Genomic DNA, 22,692 nt, shown 5'->3' on the forward strand with positions numbered 1-22,692 from the left:
GAAGCAGATTGGACGCCGGAAACAAGAAGAAGGATGACGACAGTGGCAAAAAGTCTGGTAGCGGCAAGGGTTCCAGCTCCAACGGTGGCGATGACAAGAAGGGCGGCGATGGAAACGGCGACAGCAAGTCCGTTGGTGGCGATTTGAAGCGTGATGGCAAGGAGCGCAACAGGGACCGCAGCCGTCGCAACGATGACCGGGGCAAGTCGTTGGCAAGCCAGGATAGATCGCGCCACGATCGCGAGCGATCCGCCAAGGGTAGTCAGGATCATCGTTCGGGGCGCAATCCACGCGACGTCGACCGTGAGATTCAGCAGCGCCAGAGGGAGCGCGAGCGTCGTCAACGGGAGATGCTATCCTACCAGAAGATACGTGAGGAGCGCGAGCGCCAGCGCCTTCGGGAAAGGGAGCGTGAGCTGCGTGAGGAGGAACGTCGCCGTCGGGAGGCCCGTGAGCGCCAGCGAATCGAAGAGGAGCGTCTGCAGGAAGAGCGCCGCAAGCTCGCCGTGGAGCGGGAACGGCTCGAGCGGGAGAAGGCCGAGCTTTTGCGGATGGAGCGCGAGCGCCAGAAGCTGGAGAGAGAAAAAATCGAGCTGGAACGCCTCGAGCTGAAGCGACAACAGATGAAGTATGCTAAAAAAAACCAAAAACAGACCGTAATGCGTTGCACTCGTGCCAACGCAGAGGCGACAACACAGATATACCAATATATTTATTTTATACTCTCTCGGAAAGCATTTGTCCTTGTGATTAGCGTGTTAAGTTGCAGCCTCCACGTTGTTTCTTCAACTCAAATTGCTTTTAAGCTGAACGTTGATAGGCAAATGCATCCTAGTCTAAAGTCTGAGTCTGATACCCCCACTTCCCTCCAGAACCGACATTACCAGCATTACTAACTCAACTCTTTTATTTCTTCCATCTCTCTTCCTCTCAATCTTGTCGATTTACACAAACAGGATCATGGAATCCCGCGATGATCCTGGCAAGCGCGGGGTAAGCAAGCGCTCCGACGACCGCTATGGAGAGGTTACTGATCGTAAGCGCACAGCTATTTTTGATGCGCCACCACCACCGAGGTTCGACACGAATCTAGTCAGCTCCCGCAGGTAAGATTCTTCCACAGAAAATAACTTGCGAGTTACAATTATGCCTTTGCAGCACCTATGACAAAAAACACGATGACTACGGATCCTCGTCGACGACCAAGCGCGTGCTGGATGACTATTCTAGTTCCAGCAAGCGTTTGGATTACTCCAGCAAGCGTAACGACTACAGCAGTTCTTCCGGATCCAAGCGTGGCGCTGTCGATGATTACACTGCCGTGCCTACGAAGCGCTCCAACGATTATAGTGCCTCCTCTTCTAGCAAGCGCGACGACTATAAGCGCGATGAAGTGCGTCATTTGCCACTTTCAGGAACTGTCGGCGGCGGCTCAAGCAGCTCGTATCTACACAAGAACAACACAGGCGGTGGCGGAACCGGATCCTACGTCCACAAGAACAACACCAGCAGCACTGGCGGGCGCTACAACGATTCTGATCGCAGCAACACATCGAGCTATAGACGCGACGACTCCCACAGCCTGTAAAAGTTTTAACATCGAAATTAAACTAGCTACGTTGGATTCTAACTATTCTAATTTCTTATTATAGCGGTAACAAGCGTTATGACAACTCCAGCGGCGGCGGGGGAGCCTACGGCAGCAGCTCGAACAGCGTTAACATCTGGGCCCCATCATCCGGTGGAAGCAGCTCTCACTTGGGCAGCGGTGGCGGCGGCGGCGGCAACCAAATTAAGTCATACGGCAACAACGGCTTGTCCTCGAGTATGCACAGCACCAATTCGTGGCAAAAGTCTGCTCCCGTTGACGACAACGGTTGGCGGCAAGTGCCCGCGCGCTTCGATCGCGGTTACAACGAACGTTCATCCGGCTATCAAGGGCAGAGTGGGGGCGGAGGAGCAGGCGGAATGTACGGTGCGAGCCGACCCGCCCAGGATCGCTACAGCGGACCAGTGTCGCGCTACAAGGGAACGTGCATTTACATAAAATGAGGCAATTCGAATTTCGAAACATGCATCCCCACATCCAACACACCCCCCCGAATGACTTTTCCAGCAGCGCCCAGGAGCGCTGCTCTTAATATAGTGCACTTTAGTTAGTTGTAGTTCTAAAACATAAATTACATTTTTAAACAAATAGATGTATTAACTACGTTGGAAATGCGCAAACAAATATGTAGGATTTAATGAATCTATACGTGCGGGTAATCGCCTTCGTATGAGGATATTAGTGGCGTGGTCGTGTCAACCAGCACCAGAACGCTATGCGCCAAGGGATAAACGTCATGCACCTGGACGTAATAGCCACGGTCGCACTGCTCCTTGGAGGAGAAGAGGCTGCAGGAGGTGCAGGTAAATATAAAATCCCTTTTGCAAAATGACTAAACTTACGCTAATATATCCACCGGTTCGAGTATCAGCTCCGACTTGTAGACCGAGGCCAGAAAGTTTGTAAACGCTGCCGTGTTGTTTCCCAGCTCCAGTTCGGTGTTGGGTGTGCAGATCTGCAGTCCTAGGCCACAGTTAGTCGAACCAATCCCCGGCAGGCCATTACGAGTACCCCAAACGGTGATGATGTTGTCTTCCGAGGCGACAATGGTGCACTGGTCGCTACAGTTTGCCTTCTGAAGGCGTCGGTTTAAAGGGGATTTCTCTACTTACACAGAATAATACAAACCACAATATAGCGAGACTTGACAGAATCCACCAGGGTGGGGTGTTCAACCGAGTTGCAGTGCCTGATTCCCCGCTGACCCTCCGCATTTCGGCCCATTGTGTAGACATAGCCGCCCTCCACCAGGAACACCGAATGCGTGGACGAGAAGCACGCCTGGGTCACCTTGTGAGGCAGTTGGACTTTTTTCTGTGCATGAGAACTATAAGGTAAGAATAAGTTAGTAACTCAAGATTGTGGACCTACAAAGGCAGTAATCTTTGCCGGACGTTGGAAACCGAGTTTATTGTAGTCATTGCTACCACAGACGTGCAGTTCTCCGTTGGCAAATAACACGGCGGAAGTATCAGGACCGCAGTAAATCTTTGATGGCTTGGTCTTCACATGCGATAGCAGAATCTTTTGGGGAAATTTCCTGGCGGGATTATGTATTAAGAGATAGATGGCAATAATAAATTATAATCTCCAAGAACCCACTGTTGCTGCTGATAATTTCCAAGGCCAAGGCCTCCGCATGCACTGGTTCCCCAGACGTATACCGCTCCCTCTCGGCTCAAGGCCAGAACGTGCTGGAGTCCAGCGGCCACCTGCTCGACCCGGACATCTGCCAATCGGGCTATTAGCTTGGGGCTGTGGTAGTTGCGTTGCTCGTCCTGCCCCAGTGCCAAATGGGCATTGCTCCCGCAGCTTAACAGACTTCCCGCCTGGGTAACCAGGATTGTGAAGCCATCGCCGGCGCAGGCGCTCACCACATGGTAGTTTCGCACGCTCTCCATACGACTGGGGTAGTGCTTCCAAGCCTCCAGTGCTGTTAGACCCAGCTGGCCGTGGGTGCCCTCACCCCAGGCGTATGCCGATCCGTCCTCGTTGACCACCACGAAGTGGGAATCCGACATGGCTACGTCCACGATGACAGCCTTCGGCGGCAGTTGGATGGGCGCCATGCTGAAGCAGGTGCCGAAGGCCTTCAGCTGGTATAGCACGGATCTGCAGGTGGGCTTCTGGATTATATCGTCGGAGTGGACGTTGACTAACCCATTACCGTTTCTCGAGGATCTCGTGCGGCGCCGCTGTATCCGCAATCATCAATTGCTTTGTCTCCGTCTGGGCGGTGGGCAATTCCAACTGCATAGACACACTGCTGTGGGCGGCGGCTGGATCAGGAGCAGTCAATTGGTCGCTACCCCGACCTCCCACATCATCCTCGTAGGAGTACCTGCGAAATCGTGAGAGTTCAAGAGCTGCTGGTGGCACGAGAATTCAGGAATACCCTTTGTTCTTTCCCAGGCTACGGAATATTAGCGGAATCCAGTAGACCAATACCTCTGAGGCGGTAGGTCGCCGTGGTGCCTCCACTTGAAGCAGATTGGACATTAGACTGCGCAGTCCCGATGTATAACCCGAAGGCACGGGTGTATAGTTCCCTGCCATAATCTTGGTGACCAGTTCGGATAGATTGGCGGCAGCAAAGGTCTTCTTCAGGCAGCACATCTCGCCCAGAATGCAGCCCAGAGCCCAAATGTCACTCTTGTTGTCGTACTCCTTACCCTCGCACTGGAAACCATGGCAGTATTAGGGTACAGTGACATACATATACCGACCCATTAAACCTATTACCATCTCCGGACTGAAGTAGTAGGGTGTGCCCAAAACAGTCTGGGCATGTATCTTGGTGTTCATTATTTTGGATATGCCAAAATCTCCGATTTTCACAATGCCTCGCCTGTTCAGAAATACATTAGCGGTCTTCAAATCCCTGAATTCAAAACGAATATGGTAATCAATTATCTTCTAGAATATATAACAATGACTTCGTTACCGATGCAGGATGTTCTCCGAGTGCATGTAGTTGATGGCACTGGAGATCTGTTCGAATACGGCTATTATATATCGTTCAGGAAAATGCAATTTTCCCTGCCGCTCGGCGATGATTTGGGCCAGTGTACCTCCATCGGCGTACTCCATCTCGATGAGCAGAGTGTTGTCCTTGATGAAGCTACCGAGGTAGCTCACAATATTCGGATGATGTAATTTCGAGAAGACTTCAACCTCGTTCATGGCTAGATCCCGACCAGGCGGGGTCAACTCACTCAGGTTGATTTGCTTGAAGACGATCTGGTGCCCGTCGGACTTGCGTCGGTAGAGGATGGCGATGCCAAAGGATCCCTGGCCCACCACCCGCACCTTTTCATAGTTAGCCAATTCAGGTCCTGCCATGCCCACTCCCGCCTCCCGTGTAACACTAAGCTGCAGGAGGCTCTCCTGTCGGTTGGGCACCTGTGCCTTACTGCTCGACATGGCCTCCGCCAAGGAGGTACTCGCCGCTCCGGTGGTGCCGTCCGTAATGGTAAAAACCGTGGGCAGCACACGAGTGCAAGTCGATTGCTTCCGCTGCGTAGTCTGACCCAGGGGTAACTGGAGCGAACTCGTGGTCAGTGTGGTGGCGTCGGTTATGCGACCGTTGAAAATGGGCAGGGAGCTCGCCTTGGCCCGGAACTTCTTCATCGCCTTCGACTGGACACAACCTACGCCTTGGCCGTCCAAAAGCGAATCGTATCCTGCCTATTGTATAATTATCCTTTGGCATGTTCCAGTCATAGTTGTGGTCACAATGGTTGCTAGGTAAAGTGGGTGACACGACGTCTGTTTGGGTGGACCCGAGCTCGCGTTATCAGTGGGCTCGCTAATTGGACAGCTCGGAACGAGGGGATACAATCAGAAGCAATTGGAGCGGAAAGAGGACGACAATATTTGCAGGGCCACGATTCTGAATAATCGATGTTAATTTCTCAGTTTCAAGTGGTTTGAGAAAATCAAAATGAACAAATCGTTTAAGTAATTGTTCTAAACATAATGCTACATATATCCCTAAAATTCATTCTCAAAAATCAAAACATCACACGGTATATGCTTTATTGTTGACATATGTATTTCGAGTTAATAGCAAAATTAGCGGCGTTCCAATCGTTGCTTTGCTTGTCCTTCAATGTCATTATCCTGTTAGCCTTCTTTCCAAGGAGGTCCACTACTCCAACCTAAAATATTAAGATTTTAGACTAAATTCAAAGAAAACAAGAGAGAGAGGGATAACGTCGATAGCATTCGTAAGAAACGATAGCATTCATCGTGATCCCTGACTATCAGATACCCGTTACTCAGCTGGGCGGTTTGGAAAAAAGTTCGATAGAAATTTACTTCGTCTACGTCTCTGAAATCTGCGTGCCTAATCTTTTTAGCTTATATAGTTCCTGAGATCTTGAAGTTTATACGGGCGGAAAGACAAATGGACATATTCAGATTGACTCGTTTATTGATCAAGAAAATGTATGCCATGGCCCGAATAGTTTCCTTCTGCCTGTTATTTTTCAACACTTTTCATTATTTCACTTTCTACTTTCTATTTTTTCACTTTTCAACGAATCTAGTAAACCCTTTTAGTCTATGAGTAACGGGTATAATTACGCATAACACTTATTCGCACTCCTCCATTCCACGTCATCCCTTTTGCCATTCGCCAGTTGATATATATTTAACAGGAGGACGACTCCGAAGATGAGAACTTGAGCAACGATCATTCTGAGCGATAAAAAGAATCTAGTCAATGGTGCCTTGAAAAACAAGGTTTATATTTTTAAAAATTTTGATATAAATAAGTTGATAAGAACAAAAGGTCAATTAGGGAAGTCTCAAAGTGATAATATTATCTGTAAAAAAACATAGACGTGATTTCATTTCTTACGAGTATAAATGTTTTTATATTTAGCATTATATTATAATTATTGGAATCGAGACAATATGCATGTATAATCGACCGTTATGTATTTGCTGGAATATGCTAAAATATTTAAGCTATCTTCTCTTGGACTAAGTGTACCTTAAAATGCACAATCTGAGCGCTTCACTTTAATGCAGGCAGCATCTAAAAGGTGGCCCGTTCGCGAACTTGGCCACAATTCTACAACGCTCAATAGCTTGGGTGCCCTCACCACAGGCGTATGCCGATCCGTCCTCGTTGACCACCACGAAGTGGGAATCCGACATGGTTACGTCCACGATGACAGCCTTCGGCGGCAGTTGGATGGGCGCCATGCTGAAGCAGGTGCCGAAGGCCTTCAGCTGGTATAGCACGGATCTGCAGGTGGGCTTCTGGATTATATCGTCGGAGTGGACGTTGACTAACCCATTACCGTTTCTCGAGGATCTCGTGCGGCGCCGCTGTATCCGCAATCATCAATTGCTTTGTCTCCGTCTGGGCGGTGGGCAATTCCAACTGCATAGACACACTGCTGTGGGCGGCGGCTGGATCAGGAGCAGTCAATTGGTCGCTACCCCGACCTCCCACATCATCCTCGTAGGAGTACCTGCGAAATCGTGAGAGTTCAAGAGCTGCTGGTGGCACGAGAATTCAGGAATACCCTTTGTTCTTTCCCAGGCTACGGAATATTAGCGGAATCCAGTAGACCAATACCTCTGAGGCGGTAGGTCGCCGTGGTGCCTCCACTTGAAGCAGATTGGACATTAGACTGCGCAGTCCCGATGTATAACCCGAAGGCACGGGTGTATAGTTCCCTGCCATAATCTTGGTGACCAGTTCGGATAGATTGGCGGCAGCAAAGGTCTTCTTCAGGCAGCACATCTCGCCCAGAATGCAGCCCAGAGCCCAAATGTCACTCTTGTTGTCGTACTCCTTACCCTCGCACTGGAAACCATGGCAGTATTAGGGTACAGTGACATACATATACCGACCCATTAAACCTATTACCATCTCCGGACTGAAGTAGTAGGGTGTGCCCAAAACAGTCTGGGCATGTATCTTGGTGTTCATTATTTTGGATATGCCAAAATCTCCGATTTTCACAATGCCTCGCCTGTTCAGAAATACATTAGCGGTCTTCAAATCCCTGAATTCAAAACGAATATGGTAATCAATTATCTTCTAGAATATATAACAATGACTTCGTTACCGATGCAGGATGTTCTCCGAGTGCATGTAGTTGATGGCACTGGAGATCTGTTCGAATACGGCTATTATATATCGTTCAGGAAAATGCAATTTTCCCTGCCGCTCGGCGATGATTTGGGCCAGTGTACCTCCATCGGCGTACTCCATCTCGATGAGCAGAGTGTTGTCCTTGATGAAGCTACCGAGGTAGCTCACAATATTCGGATGATGTAATTTCGAGAAGACTTCAACCTCGTTCATGGCTAGATCCCGACCAGGCGGGGTCAACTCACTCAGGTTGATTTGCTTGAAGACGATCTGGTGCCCGTCGGACTTGCGTCGGTAGAGGATGGCGATGCCAAAGGATCCCTGGCCCACCACCCGCACCTTTTCATAGTTAGCCAATTCAGGTCCTGCCATGCCCACTCCCGCCTCCCGTGTAACACTAAGCTGCAGGAGGCTCTCCTGTCGGTTGGGCACCTGTGCCTTACTGCTCGACATGGCCTCCGCCAAGGAGGTACTCGCCGCTCCGGTGGTGCCGTCCGTAATGGTAAAAACCGTGGGCAGCACACGAGTGCAAGTCGATTGCTTCCGCTGCGTAGTCTGACCCAGGGGTAACTGGAGCGAACTCGTGGTCAGTGTGGTGGCGTCGGTTGTGCGACCGTTGAAAATGGGCAGGGAGCTCGCCTTGGCCCGGAACTTCTTCATCGCCTTCGACTGGACACAACCTACGCCTTTGCCGTCCAAAATCGATTCGTATCCTGCCTATTGTATAATTATCCTTTGGCATGTTCCAGTCATAGTTGTGGTCACAATGGTTGCTAGATAAAGTGGGTGACATGACGTCTGTTTGGGTGGACCCGTGCTCGCGTTATCAGTGGGCTCGCTAATTGGACAGCTCGGAACGAGGGGATACAATCAGAAGCAATTGGAGCGGAAAGAGGGCGACAATATTTGCAGGGCCACGATTCTGAATAATCGATGTTAATTTCTCAGTTTCAAGTGGTTTGAGAAAATCAAAATGAACAAATCGTTTAAGTAATTGTTCTAAACATAATGCTACATATATCCCTAAAATTCATTCTCAAAAATCAAAACATCACACGGTATATGCTTTATTGTTGACATATGTATTTCGAGTTAATAGCAAAATTAGCGGCGTTCCAATCGTTGCTTTGCTTGTCCTTCAATGTCATTATCCTGTTAGCCTTCTTTCCAAGGAGGTCCACTACCCCAACCTAAAATATTAAGATTTTAGACTAAATTCAAAGAAAACAAGAGAGAGAGGGATAACGTCGATAGCATTCGTAAGAAACGATAGCATTCATCGTGATCCCTGACTATCAGATACCCGTTACTCAGCTGGACGGTTTGGAAAAAAGTTCGATAGAAATTTACTTCGTCTACGTCTCTGAAATCTGCGTGCCTAATCTTTTTAGCTTATATAGTTCCTGAGATCTTGAAGTTTATACGGGCGGAAAGACAAATGGACATATTCAGATTGACTCGTTTATTGATCAAGAAAATGTATGCCATGGCCCGAATAGTTTCCTTCTGCCTGTTATATACTTTTCAACGAATCTAGTAAACCCTTTTAGTCTATGAGTAACGGGTATAATTACGCATAACACTTATTCGCACTGGCTAAATATTATTTTCATGTATACATTAAATTCTTACATGGTCTTAGGCAATTCGGTGGATATATATTTAACAGGAGGACGAGTCCGAAGATGAGAACTTGAGCAACGATCATTCTGAGCGATAGAAAGAATCTAGTCAATGGTGCCTTGAAAAACAAGGTTTATATTTATAAAAATTTTAATATAAATAAGTTGATAAGAACAAAAGGTCAATTAGGGAAGTCTCAAAGTGATAATATTATCTGTAAAAAAACACAATTCCCCACATAGACGTGATTTCATTTCTTACGAGTATAAATGTGTTTATATTTAGCATTATATTATAATTATTGGAATCGACCGTTATGTATTTGCTGGAATATGCTAAAACATTTATGCTATCTTCTCTTGGACTAAGTGTACCTTAAAATGCACAATCTGAACGCTTCACTTTAATGCAGGCAGCATCTAAAAGGTGGCCCGTTCGCGAACTTGGCCACAATGCTACAACGCTCAATAGCTTTGGACAACTTGTTCAGGTTCTGCGGTTTGCGGTTGCGATCGCATCGTAATCCATCGCTCAGTATTTAGCAGGTGCAGCGATTCTCGCCGGAAAGGCTGCCCAGACTGAAGGTTCCTAGGCCATTGGAGCCGGGTGATTTCTTGTCTTTGCTCTCGTCGTTATCAAAGTTGTCCCCCTATGAGAAAATTGAAGTATTAGCGTGGGTTGTCTACCTATTAACTATTGGGTTATTTTAAGGCATCTTACCCGTCGCTCCCTTTGCTCGCGGATTTTACGGGCCAGCGACAGGAAGGCATCCTCGATATTGATGTTGGATTTGCAAGACACCTCGAAGAAGGGCATATCGAAGTTTTCGGCAATCTGGAGAGAGCATAGGATGGTGTTATTGGTGTCGATGCTGCACTTCCTGTAGTCACTTACCTTTTCGCCCCTCTCCTTGTCCACCATGCGCTGGGTGGCGGAGCACTCGCATTTGTTGCCCGCCAGCACCTTAACCACGTCCGGCGAAGCGTTCTCCTGTATGTTGCGTAACCAGTAAGACAGGTTGTTGTAGCTTTCCAGGTTGGTCACGTCGTACATGAGTAGGATGCCCATGGCGCCCCGATAGTACGCCGTGGTCAATGTCCGGAATCTCTCCTGGCCAGCCGTGTCCCAGATTTGCAGCTTTATAGGCACGCCATCAAGGTTAATCAGCTTCTGCTTGAAGTCTATGCCTGGAATATAAAATGGGATGCTATTGGGTTACTGCACATCAAAGGCGGATTACAGCCAAGGTAGAAATAATAGTTTTCAAAACAAATAGGAATGTATGGGAAACTATTGACTATTGAGCCATTCAAAGTCAATAGGCGTCAAATAAGTGTCCAATTTCCAAATTAGTAACTCTATTGTAAATGGCAGATAGTGTTTCAACATTATATTTTCCAAATCAATTTTGGAACTATTATTTCGGGGGCTGATGTGACCACATTGGGAGCACTTACCTATCGTTGAGATGTATGTGTCGTAGTATTTTTCATCGCAATATCTGTGGACGATGCAGGTCTTGCCCACATTGGAGTCGCCCAGCACCAGAACTTTATAGGTGGCCACAAAGTCCAGTGCCATGTTGACGGAGCTGGCGGAGTTTTCGTTAGGAATTGTAATATTAACTGCGGAGGTTTTCAGTTACAGATGGGCTGGCGTTGTTGTTATTGGTAGTTGGGTGGTGCAAGTGGTGGTGGTGGTTCGTTTTGGCTACGAGGGGTAGTAGCGGGTTGCAGCTTGTGCTTGTTTATGTATCCGCTGGCCTGGCTTGTTTGTTGCTGCTCGCAGCTGTTCCAGCTCGAGTTGCAGCGGCGTCACACGGATTTGTTGTAAATTTTCACAGTTTCCACAACAGAATCAGTCCGGAGCTCGTGCTAATTGACAAGTGGCTTCTGGCATAAGTCGTACGATTTAACCTTTATTTCATTTGTATTTTAATGTAATATATAAGTGGTGTTAGGTGTGCATAGTGTGCCACTTCGGAGGCAGAGTCAAATTACGCAGTACGCGTGAATCAACCTCGAAGCACTGACTGCGAAACAAACCAGCCCGTGGATGCGGAGTGGAGTCAACTAATCAATAGACCTGCGCACGCGCAGCAGCAGCAGCATTCAGTTGCCGAATAATCGAAATCGGAATTCAAATCGTGGATGTTCGCGGGCTCTCTGGCTTATCAATAGTAATAATATTAGACATAGGTGTACACAATAGATATGAAGTTACATGTTCAAAAATAGAGTTGTTCATTGCTTAACTTAGTGCGGTTGGGTAGGAAGAGGGCGTCGAATCCAGTGCCGCTTACATCACAAAGACCTTTTCGACCTTGGGGTTGGAGAACTTCGTATTGGTCACCGGACAGGTGACGGTGCCGTCGTCTTTGGTGATGTCCGGCAGAGCCATCTGGCCAAAGATCTGTCCATTGGGGAGCATCATCGGCTGATTATGCTCGTTGAGCGGCAGCCCTGTGACCCGGCATATAAGTCGGCTCTGCACACAGTGCGAGTATGGCAACTTGAGAGCGATGCGGTTGAGATCCTCCTGACACACCGGGCAGTTCAGGTTGCGGCAGGTCTGGGCATAGCAGTGGGGCGTCTTCAGGGCCGACAGACCGGCCTGCACGGCTGCCGAGAAGACAGACGTGCTGGATAGCTGGAAGAGGCGGTAGTTTTCTTGACGGAAGTCCAACACCAACTTTTGCCAGCGCTGCGGATCCATGTACTTTCGGTAGTGCTCGGCTTGGGCATCGGCCGGATAGGCCAACAGGGCCATCACGTGACAAATCTCGTTCAGCTGAGTCTTCTCGTAGGCGGGGAAGTAGCGACGCGAATGCTTCACAGCCTCAAAGCGCTGATTTTGACGCACTAGCTCGATGAATTCTTGCACCCTCAGACTGAATTCAATGGTCGAGTTGATCTTGCGGAGCTTGGACTTGTTGTCTATGCACCAAAGCACGCATTTGGTGGTGCTGTGACTGGCCAAGTCATCCTCGACCTCGCGCGACGTCTGAAAAATGTCCAGGTTGGTCAGGTGGCGCACATCGGATTTGGCGGCCAGCTCTTCGGCCGTTTCATAGTATCCCATGCGCAGCAGGTGCTCGATGACCAGGCGGTCTAGTCGGATGCGCTTCCATTGATCCACGGACCCCTGCCACAGGTCGCCAGTAACGCTGCTTGGTGGTGTAATGCCCTTTAGGTGGTCCAGCTTGCGCTTGCAGATCTGTGTGACGCTCAGCTCATCGTTGATGCTCTCCTCGGCCTTGCGCTTGAGCACCTGCAATTTCTGCGCGACGTTATCCACCAGCTTGGTAACCTCGGCCAGAATGGGACCCTCCTCTGCTTCAAGGGCCTTTTCCACCTGACGCGATACATTGGTCACCTGGTCCACCTCCCTGTCGATGATCTTCTGTGCCGAACGGAAGCGCTTGTTCAGCATCTCGTATGGCACTTTCAGGGTGGCGTGCTCCAACGCCTTGATCTCCGACATTTTTGCTTTTCGGTTGCGGTGCAATTTGGTTTTATCCTCTTTCTTAGAGACGCAATTGCGTTTTCTTTTCCTTCCTTCAATTGCTTTGTTTTGCTTTTGTGGGCTAAGCGTTGCCAGACTGTCAGCAGTCAGCTTACCGAGCGAAAGGTGCTGTTAAATTAGCTATTTCTAACGCTAATTATTTGATTTCTAATGGATGTATATGAAAATGATATAAAACCAAAAGTCCGTATATTTAAATCTTATTGAAGGTATCCTTCTAGTGCCGGGGTGCATATCAACCGATTTCGTAATTTTTTAGAAATTTTATAATATTTGAATAAATTTAGCTATACTTCTGTGTGTTTTCCCGCTAAACTTCTAGGCAGCTCCAGCAAAGTGTACAGCGCTGTTACCGCACTGTTAACAAATAACAGCTGATTGAAGCCCAGTAAACATAAACAAATGTTTGAAGAGAAAAACATTAAACAGAAATATAAACTATTAATGAATTAAAGATAATAAATATACATAATCCCTTTGAGAGTTCACAAAGACTAACTAGGCAAAGTATGTAATTAAAACTATTACCTTACTTATATGGCAAATTAAAACTTATTTCAGATGGTTAAAGCAACTACCAGAGGTGCGACTTCCAAAGCAGCGAAAGCTGGATCAAAGGGAGCAACGAAGGGAACCAAGGACAACTCCAAGCGCTATCGTGAGAAAATCAAAAAGGATCCGATCAAGTATCAGGAATACCGAGCCAGAGAAACCGAGCGAAGTAGGATGTATCGCAGCAAACTGAAGGAAGTGGTTAAAAAGAACACGAAGGTTTTAAAAACAAAGCGAGAAACCGACCGACTTAGACAGCAAAGATATCGGGATAAAAAGAAGGAGGAGCTCGCCAATCAACGATCATTGGAGGAAATGCTGAAGAAGCTGGAAAAGTCACTCCCAGCCAAAATGTCCCGAAAGATTGAAGTGATTAAGCTATTGTATAGCAAATATGTTGAGCCTGAAGTCAAGGAATCCTAAATTCCTTTCCAGGAGATTCTGAATCCTGTAAGAGCTGGCTTTAGACAATTGCAAATATTTACAAGAATAGGTTAGGTATACATTTTTTGAATTATTTAATGGAATTGCCACATATCTAAAGGGACTGTTTAATGTCCAAATGCAATAAGTACTTTTTGGATAAATCTGAATAATATAAAGTATTTTAAAGCAACAAATTTGTAAATATACTATAGTTCATCAATAGTTCAATTCACGTGGCAGTTACTTTTATGGTATGAAATTAATGATCCGCAAAATTCTTACAACTCTTTATGGATGATTCATTTTGAACATACACGAGCCGGCTCACTCTAATTTCTTGTAATTAGCATTACGACTAGTTGGAGTTCGAGAGTTGACCTAATGTGCTCCGCCATGTAATTAATACGTCTGCTGGAGGGAAAAGTAATCACGAGTCCATGCAAAATTGCATAGAATTAACCTCCTTTTATGGTACATTGACTTTCGTCCACGTCCAAGTGGGCTCCGATAATTAGTCATAGATTAGGTGTAGCCGCCCAGGTGTACGTGCGAAAATTGAAAATCCATGAAAACCTGACCCATGCCCACAGGCCCAATGATGGGACTTTGGTAAGTAATTTTTCATTCCCGGGAACGGAAGTTACTCATTTCGGGTAAATTTGGGACACGTGCCGTGCAAAAACGCGAAAACAAACAAATAAACAAACATTTTGTTGGAACTTATGGCCAGGATGTGAGGTGGAACTGGTTGGATTACAATAGTTCGACATAAAAGTATTGGATTCTGTCAGCAGTTGAATCTGAGAAAATTAACGATAAAATACTTGGAAATATTTACATTTGATCTTATTGATATTTTTACCTGGCTGTAGGAACCTTATCAAGATCATCCTAAGACTTCCCTTTCCCAAACGGAGCATAACCAATATTTAAAACCCATTGCATCCGTCCTTCACAAGCAGTGATTATTCCCAAAAGGTCAGGCACTTACATCGAGATTTCCCTAATGACAAACAATTGAAAATTGCATGTCTGAGAAGTCCTGGGCTCCTGGGTTCTGAAAAATTGCATTTTAATAATACAACCGGCGGAAAGGCGATTTAATTCAGGCACTTCTTCAATTTGAATTCCAATTACAGAACGTCACTCAGGCCGACGGATTTACACACTACCTGATCCACTTGACAAGTTCACTGCTCCTGGGTGACACAAAAACTTATTAGAATAACTAAGTAAGCTGCATTTGCATTACCACGGTTTTTGCAGGTGTCCAGTTGGGGTCGAGCATGGAGCATGGAGAACCCGCCTGGGGAAAGGGTGGGTCAGTTCGCATGGTGCTGGCTAGGTTGGCCTAACCGATTGGGGCTCGGTGGCAAAGCCGAGGGAGAGCCGAGCAGTTTGGTGATGTCATGGATTGCGTGCAGCGGAGCCGTCATCAATGGTCCTTCTCTTCGGGACCTGCTACTGGGGCAATTTTGTTGTAGATGTTTTCGGCCCTTTTGGGCTACCATAAGAAATGGTCGTAACCCATAATCAGTGCGGCTTAATCGTGTTCCACCGCCCGGGCAGCCTAGGGCACTCCATCCGAGAAGTGGAGGGCACCACCTGCTCCTGCCCCTTCCCTTCGCTGCCGTTTCCTTCCCCACTGACCACATTGCTCCGCTGGCCTGCATTGATTTTTTCGCTCAGGAGTTGGTACTCCATTCCGGCGTTTTTGGGGTTTTTATGGTCACCTCTAGAACTTTCACTTTTTGATGTGCGTAAATTTGCATATTTGTCGGTCGGCAGGAAGGGTGTGTGCACTGACCACTCCACTTCATCCGACCCGATCCCTTTCCCCACTTCTTTCGGGTGAGTAATGAATAGCGTCCGATGATGATGACGCCTTGGATAATGAGTTTTTGGCTTCGCCTTTAGATAGGTCACTGGAAACGTCATGTGTTCATCGAATTTACATGGGTAGACATTAAATTTACCAATTAATATTGTTGTGATCCTCCAATTGTTGGTGGTTAGGTAGCCCAGTTAATAGCCTCATAAAAGATATTTTACGATCCTTTAGTTCATATGCATTTAGAAAGCTTTTGTCCGAGGGGCGACCATTGAATGCAATGCGGCTAAAAAATAATTGGATTGTTTTGGAGGTATGAGTTTTTATTGTTTTTCTAATTGCCTTACGCTTGTATAATTTAAAAAATAGTTTATGTAGGCTAAACACACCAACTTTACTAGTTAAATATGGTATTCAAATGTAGAAACACTGTTTATGTTTATATCTCTATAAAATTCTATTACTTTAATGTAGATCGTGTAGAACTTTTTACCATCCAAACTACACTAAATTCCTCGACATTTCTCAAAATGTTGCTATAATTATAATTCCTTTTGGGGATTAAGAACCTTATGACGTCCTGACCTGGCCACGCATGAGTTATTAAAATAAGTTCGTGAGCCCCAGCATTTCGTAGTTATTTTTATGTTTTCACTAGCCTGGCGTCGCCTTAGTTCTTTTAGCCAACATGACATGCGAATTGGCCAAGACGAAAGACCCCCAAAAGTGTCGCCCCATTGCTAAAATCAAGGTGTGCATTAACAAATGAACTTGAAATAATCGTTATACGACTGGCCACCCATATATTTAGCATGCATTTAGCTGCATTCAGCTAGCTGGCAATGTGGCAATGTGTCGAGTGATAAATTGGGAAAGTCATGGAAAGGTTATTTGGTCAAGACTTGGCCAACAGACAAGGCTAAAACAAGTAACGGCGGCTATCGAAGCGCTCGCCTTGCGGCACATGCAACATTCGGGGGCAGGAGCTGGCAGTCCTTTAAGGACTAAGCCATGTGGTGTGTGCATGTCCTGGAACGCACGAAAACAAACTTGCATGCAGTAAGTGAGGTAAGTGAGTGTGTGTGTGGCCGCAATTAGACGTGGCCATAATGTGGAATTAAGTCCCTTAAATTGGCATTTTTTCGAGGGCTTAATGCTCCGCACTCTGAGTTATGATCAGCAGTAATATGATGACCTCTGGGCATGATTGTGTACAGCTCGATGAGATTTCGTGAGAAAATTATATATCGCTGCTGGAAATTCTACAGTCGCACTAATTAATCATCAGTTAAGAGCAAAAACATGACGCCCAAATTGTTGAAAGCGAATTAGTTCTTTAATTACGGTGGTCTTTCGCATTTTCCTTGGAGAGCGGAGTGGAAAACCCACTGGCGGCGCCTACGATTCGTTGCAGTTTCTGATTTGGCGAAAAGATTTCGTGAGTTTTCCATATAATTTTCCTGCTTGTTTTCCGTTTCTCTGCTGTGCCCGGCAACATTTATCAATAATGTCAAGAAATAAATATCCGAAATAAATTTCGGACTCTGCCGCATGGCGAATTGAATCGACTGGACTGGCTGAATAATAATTAAAGGAACTTATTTTTACATGTAAATATAAATATTTTCCATTCCGAATGACGCTTTGCGGCAGGATTTGCGTAAATGTTACAAGTACTATGGAATAAATCATTGTCAAGTTGGTAAATCTAGAAAAATTATTACGAAACTCTTAGTAATTAGTGCCTTTTATCTTTATTATATTATTATTATTTTATTTTACTTACAACAAAATATTAAAAATGACAATGTGGACCATAAATCTCTTTAATATTGCCCAACATTTTTAAATTACATAAAATGAAATGGTATAATTAATCTAAAAATTGGATTATTAAAATTGAATAGAAAGAAAATATAAAATATATTTTCTAAACCTGTCTTAATGATTTCCACGGTCCTTGAACCCGACCAGATTCGTGTTCCATTTAGTTATATCCACCGATTTTCGTGAATATATTTTCTGGACTTCCTTTCCGTTCGCCGTGCGTGTGCGATATAAATTCGCATTTAGTTGGGGAAAATTGTTTATGCTGTCGCAGCGATTAAAGCAATCGTTTATAAGGCGATCGAGGAGGCAGATAAGGAGCACCAGACCCATATAGCCATTTTGACATTTTGCGCAATCGGAGTCGGAAGAGGATCGAAAGTACACGAAGTGCAAAGGAATTTGTGTTGGCAAATTGGACGAGTACTTCATGTCCCAACTGACCTCAAAGTGTTCCCCCTCGAATGGGTGGGTGTAAATTATTGGCTCAGTTTGAAAAGTGGAGCTTCGTATATTTAGACGATTGGAGCAGACATGGCCGAAAGTTGGGCATCCGTTTCTGCCTGTTCGATATCCGCCTAAATGCTGCTTTGCCAAATTGGGCTAAAGGGGCGTGGCCCGTAACCTTTCCTTTTTGGACAGCTCAGCTGCATTCTGCAGCTGAAAGTTAAAAAAGTTAAAAGTTGTAAGCAACAAGCAAGCCACTCTCATCTGGGCAATTCAGCAAATGTAATTAGGGCCATGCAGCGCCCCCAAAACTAAAAAAAAAATAATCATAAACAACGGCCGGGAGAAATTAGGGAGCGAGCGAAGAATAATGGCCAAAATAACTATTTGCCTTTGACTAACCAGTTTCTGTTGTTGTTTCGCCTGGTGCGTGCTAATGTTACACTTTATTGTTGTTGTGGCTGTTGCTCGACTCCGCGGGCCCCAAAAAGTAGGCTATGCAATGGCCGTATGCCTCTAATGCCTTCGTCATTATTATAGTTCCCACACACACACACACACACGCAGGACGAGGACGAGGAGAAAAGGACGAGGTCGCCTCCGCCAGCGGCTACAATAAAAACAGGTGCACGAAGGTGAGGCAGCTACAAAAATCCATCTTCGTTAACAAAACTCGCTCACGAAATACACAAAAGCAGCGAAGCAATTACAAGTGCGTCGGAGCTCACTTTCCATACACCATATAGCATATAGCATATACCATATAGCATATACCATGTAGGATACGGCCCAAAACTAATCCCACACTGCCTGCGAAAGTTTCGAAATCTGCGCGAAGATTCCAAGCCATCCAGCTCCTTTGGTGGAATACCCTTTGCCCACTTGGGGGATCTCTTAATTATGCATGCGGGTGTCTGTCCTCCTGGAATCCGATTTTATGGATGTCCCGGAATGCGTGAATTCATTTCGACTCAGCTGCAGTTGGTTGCCTACATCTAAAATTAATGTTTTATCATTTTGTGGGAAGCTCATTGTTGCCAAAATTTGTGTGCGTCAGCAGAATCGTTTCCCATAACGCAAAACAACCTGTATTGTTTAACTTGATATTCAGTTGTATTTATTTTACCACATATATTATGAGTTCTTTTTTTTAAACAATGAAATATGAATCTGTTGAACCAGAACTTCACTTCCTTTTGTAGAGTAAGTTCTACTCTGTAATAGTGTATCTCAACTTCTAATTTACTAAAATAAATATAAGTATATAACGTATTGTTATTATACAAAGTAATAGACAAAATTTGCTGATTGTGAGTTTAAGTTTGATATAATGTGAGACTACCTTGAAGAAGGGTATCTGTTAGGCGCCCATCATTCATCGCCAATCTGGAAAAGGGGTTCTCTGCCTGGCTGAGCAGGTGAGCGGACTTCGGGGGCGGTGGGTGGCTAGCTGGCAAGGAGCAGTCGGATGGGTAGCAGATGAATGGTGGCAGGTGGGAGGTGGCGCCGGTGTGCGCGAGCGCAAAGTAGCCACCAGCAACGACATCGCAGCCACTTAAGGTCCGTGTGCGCCGCGAATTCTTCACTTGCATTTCGAGCGCGCAGGCGACTGGTTGGAGCTACCCGTCCGAAGACCCCAAGTGGAAGTTGCGATAGCGAGTGCCCCATAGTATTGGAGATTTTTTGGAGTGACGCCTCTCGTGCGGTTTTGTTTTGCTTCGGACTTTCTGGCGAAGCGGAAACGATTTCGGTGTGAAAATTTGCATAAAATTGCGCCCGCGAAACCGACAAAGAAACCAAAAAAAGCGTTGAGTAAACCAATTTAAAGCCTTTGGGCCGTTTTTCAAGCTCGAAAAGTGCGTGTGCAACCGGAATTTGCGTGTCCTGTGGAATTTATATAACACCCGAAAAAGGACTTCTTTCCGACTTCCTTAAGTCCTGGTCTCGACTCAAAACTCGATTAGTTACCGATTCGAAAATGCAGCCCCTGAAGCGCTTCACACAATGCGGCAGTCTGACCATGCTCTTCGGCATCTTCATCATCCTCTTCGGGGTCAGCTCCACGGCTCTGACCACTTTTGGCAAGACCAACAATCAGCCGCCGCCCACGCACGTCCCAATTGGTAAGAGAACCCCCGGGGTTGGTAACAAAAAGCCCCATCAAAGTCGCTGGCAAGGTCAAGAGGAGTTTCTTGTCGAGATTGGGCGAGGGATTAAATGGAGTTCGAGTTTATAAGTCGTGCAGTAATTTAGCTATAACTCGTACTCAAGCATTTAAGAAATCCAACAAAACGAGCAGTTATAATAGTTTTTATAGTATTTTAGGGCTTTGAACAGAAACGTCGAAGTTTTATGTTAAGCAACTGATTTTGAGTTAAGAGTTGACTATTTTAATGCACTTCACTTAACTCTCATTACAATGTGATAGATACGTTGTCTTAGACCTTCCCCATAAAGCTACATCACTTAAGTTCGATTAACCGCTAATTAAGACACCTGGTCGTTAGCCAAACAAATAGCCAACCATCCAGTTTGCCTGATCCAATCATTTGTCATTCGATTGACTTGGTAGTCGCTCATAAATAAATGGAATAATAATTGTTGCACAGAGCCAGCGATTGAATGACACGACACAGAACACAGAGCATTGCTAACACAAATCGAATCGAGAATTGATCAAACAAGTCACTCAAGTGCAATGACAACGAATCACGAATCCCTGACATTAGGAGAGGGGGGTTTCCCTGGGCGGTAATAGCCCTGTGATTGGAGTTGGTAAACAGGAACGGATAAAGTAGATATAGGAGTAGTAGTAGGCGGAGTTGGCGCGAGTTGGTCCCCAAATAATCACACAATTAGTGGGCAATTAACTAGGCAAACTGGACAGTTAAGTGTCCTTCTCTAACTTGAACTCTTATCCTTAATTGCAGTTAAAGGACGAGAGTGCAGTGCCCACGACGATTGCACGGCGATAGATCGCACCAGCTGCGTCAAGGATCCCAATGACTACAAGCTGCGTTGCCTCTGCGGCGACGACTCGCCTCCTTCGGCCGGCAGCTGTCCAGATGTCCTGAAAGGTAATGTATCACCTACTATATTGGTACTTAGCCGTATTTTCCAAGGAGAAGAAACATATACAAGTTGTAATCTAGAGATACCAAAAATAAGTTTTTCGTGTCTGATATGCTTTAGTAACTAGTTAGTTAGTTATGTTATAAATCTTTAAAATGATTCCTGTTAAATATTAATCATTATGTCCTGTATCTCCGCTCCTTTGACCGCCCGCCTTTGCAGGATCCTTTAGCTACTTTCCCGAAATAGAACAGCCAACAAAAAGTCAGCTAATTGCTAAGACATGCACATTACATTTATTATTTAAGAGGCCGCTGCTTTCTTGGAGGCCTCCTCCGTGATGAGCCAGTGCCTCAAGTGGCATGTAGGTGATGCGTCCAAGGCGCCACCTAAATGAGAATTAAACAAAGAAGCATCCTGCCAGGATGGCCACCCCCAAAAAGCCCACTTTCGCCTTTCTTCGCTATTTGCCTGCTTATTTATTTAGTTTTCCGTGCGCGATTCACACTTGCCTTCTTGGCATCCTTGGGTCATGTGCCCGCCATTGTTGGCCCTACAGTTCTTTGGTCCTTTGGACTTAGGTCCTTTAGTTCCCCAGTTCTCAAGCCCTCCTCCAGCTCGTCTCCAACTCTTGGCCTGGCCAGAGGAGGACCGCTTTATGGCGGCGCAATGTCGATGTCGGATTTATGTTAGGATGTCGTGACTCCTCCGATGGGGCAACTCAAACGAGGCCCCAAACGAGAGGCAAATGGTAATGGGAATCGCCGCAGTGCCAATTTGTGACATGCACAGCCCAGGAGAAATGTTATACGCGATTTTTGCATGCACGTTTCCTCAGTTTTCGGCATTGGGAGTTGTTCTCCGTGTGGCAGATCTACTTCCTGGCGGGGATACATTGTAATACTCCAGAGTATCGCATTTCCAGACTATTATAGGTCTGCATAATAGCGTTATTATAATAAAATGGCTGCTAAATGAAACGGTGTATTGAGTCGGTTTATATTTAGTTATAATCATGGAGTATGGTTAATTCCACGGGGGTATGCTAATATCTTAATAATATTTGCGCATTTTGCAGGCCTGCGTCACAAGTGCAACAGCAACAACGACTGCGAGGATGGAATGGTGTGCCAGTACGAGAACAGCAACCGCACCATCGGAGTGGCCAAGTTCATGTCCAGCAAGACCAAGCTGTGTCTCTGCGACAACGACAACGGATATGTGGAGGACATCCTGCACGACATCTGCAGTGGAGGTGAGAGGTTCCTCATCCAATACATTCCATATCTATTCTCATAGTATTACATATTTCTTTCACACTTAAATATAGTATTTTATCATGATCCTGGTTCCTAATCCATCTTCTTTACCTTCCAGCCAATCTTCAGGGCCTGGTCAGCTTCTTGGTCTCGATCTGCTCACTCCTGGCGCCCTTTTTGGTATCCGCACACATGCGAAAGCATTTCTAGAAGGCGATCGGCGAAAGCGGAACCGGAACCGGAAGTCGTAGTTTGGCGTTTATCTACCCCAGTGATCCATCAAATGTGCCTCAGTGAAACCAACAGAAACAAAAGATCATCCTACCCCTACCACTACCCCCTCGCACATGAAAATACGAAAAGTAAACCTTAAAAAAGCGAAAAAAAATAAAATGAAATACGTGGA

At 45.9% G+C, this 22,692-nt stretch overlaps 7 protein-coding genes across 7 annotated transcripts; 3 read left to right on the forward strand and 4 right to left on the reverse strand.

Annotated features, from left to right (window-relative positions):
- Nucleotides 1-2: 2 nt before the first annotated feature.
- On the forward strand, nt 3-2,221 carry LOC116801738 (trichohyalin-like; the record flags this gene model as incomplete). The annotated part of the gene is made up of 4 exons (XM_032722959.1): nt 3-628; nt 957-1,106; nt 1,159-1,584; nt 1,653-2,221. Coding segments are annotated over 4 exons (1,602 nt in total), but the record flags the coding sequence as incomplete, so codon positions are not given.
- Nucleotides 2,211-5,275, reverse strand: LOC6607808 (serine/threonine-protein kinase Nek8). Its single transcript, XM_032722689.1, has 9 exons — nt 4,554-5,275; nt 4,352-4,490; nt 4,005-4,288; nt 3,777-3,950; nt 3,212-3,721; nt 2,981-3,149; nt 2,738-2,923; nt 2,452-2,684; nt 2,211-2,397 (listed from the first exon to the last, which is right to left on the reverse strand). Exons 1-9 carry the CDS (start codon nt 5,237-5,239, stop codon nt 2,253-2,255), a joined length of 2,526 nt encoding a protein of 841 aa, XP_032578580.1. The 5' UTR covers nt 5,240-5,275; the 3' UTR covers nt 2,211-2,252.
- Nucleotides 5,276-6,536: 1,261 nt separating this feature from the next.
- LOC6619623 (serine/threonine-protein kinase Nek8) lies at nt 6,537-8,399 on the reverse strand. The gene is made up of 5 exons (XM_032722693.1): nt 7,699-8,399; nt 7,497-7,635; nt 7,150-7,433; nt 6,922-7,095; nt 6,537-6,866 (listed from the first exon to the last, which is right to left on the reverse strand). The coding sequence occupies exons 1-5, from the start codon at nt 8,382-8,384 to the stop codon at nt 6,638-6,640; spliced, it is 1,512 nt and encodes a 503-aa protein (XP_032578584.1). The 5' UTR covers nt 8,385-8,399; the 3' UTR covers nt 6,537-6,637.
- A 1,196-nt stretch (nt 8,400-9,595) lies between these two features.
- On the reverse strand, nt 9,596-11,145 carry LOC6619622 (ras-related protein Rab-13). Its single transcript, XM_002043801.2, has 4 exons — nt 10,805-11,145; nt 10,242-10,534; nt 10,068-10,181; nt 9,596-9,996 (listed from the first exon to the last, which is right to left on the reverse strand). The coding sequence occupies exons 1-4, from the start codon at nt 10,926-10,928 to the stop codon at nt 9,886-9,888; spliced, it is 642 nt and encodes a 213-aa protein (XP_002043837.1). The 5' UTR covers nt 10,929-11,145; the 3' UTR covers nt 9,596-9,885.
- A 100-nt stretch (nt 11,146-11,245) lies between these two features.
- LOC6619621 (E3 ubiquitin-protein transferase MAEA) lies at nt 11,246-12,932 on the reverse strand. Its single transcript, XM_002043800.2, has one exon. The coding sequence runs from the start codon at nt 12,828-12,830 to the stop codon at nt 11,646-11,648; it is 1,185 nt and encodes a 394-aa protein (XP_002043836.1). The 5' UTR covers nt 12,831-12,932; the 3' UTR covers nt 11,246-11,645.
- Nucleotides 12,933-13,251: 319 nt separating this feature from the next.
- On the forward strand, nt 13,252-14,078 carry LOC6619620. The gene is made up of 2 exons (XM_002043799.2): nt 13,252-13,379; nt 13,434-14,078. Exon 2 carries the CDS (start codon nt 13,434-13,436, stop codon nt 13,845-13,847), a length of 414 nt encoding a protein of 137 aa, XP_002043835.1. The 5' UTR covers nt 13,252-13,379; the 3' UTR covers nt 13,848-14,078.
- A 5,462-nt stretch (nt 14,079-19,540) lies between these two features.
- LOC6619619 lies at nt 19,541-22,583 on the forward strand. Its single transcript, XM_002043798.2, has 4 exons — nt 19,541-20,078; nt 20,886-21,032; nt 22,106-22,282; nt 22,405-22,583. Exons 1-4 carry the CDS (start codon nt 19,934-19,936, stop codon nt 22,494-22,496), a joined length of 561 nt encoding a protein of 186 aa, XP_002043834.1. The 5' UTR covers nt 19,541-19,933; the 3' UTR covers nt 22,497-22,583.
- The last annotated feature ends 109 nt before the right edge of the window (nt 22,584-22,692 follow it).

This window comes from Drosophila sechellia, chromosome 3R (assembly GCF_004382195.2).
Source record: "Drosophila sechellia strain sech25 chromosome 3R, ASM438219v1, whole genome shotgun sequence".
Taxonomy (NCBI): Eukaryota; Metazoa; Arthropoda; class Insecta; order Diptera; family Drosophilidae; genus Drosophila; species Drosophila sechellia.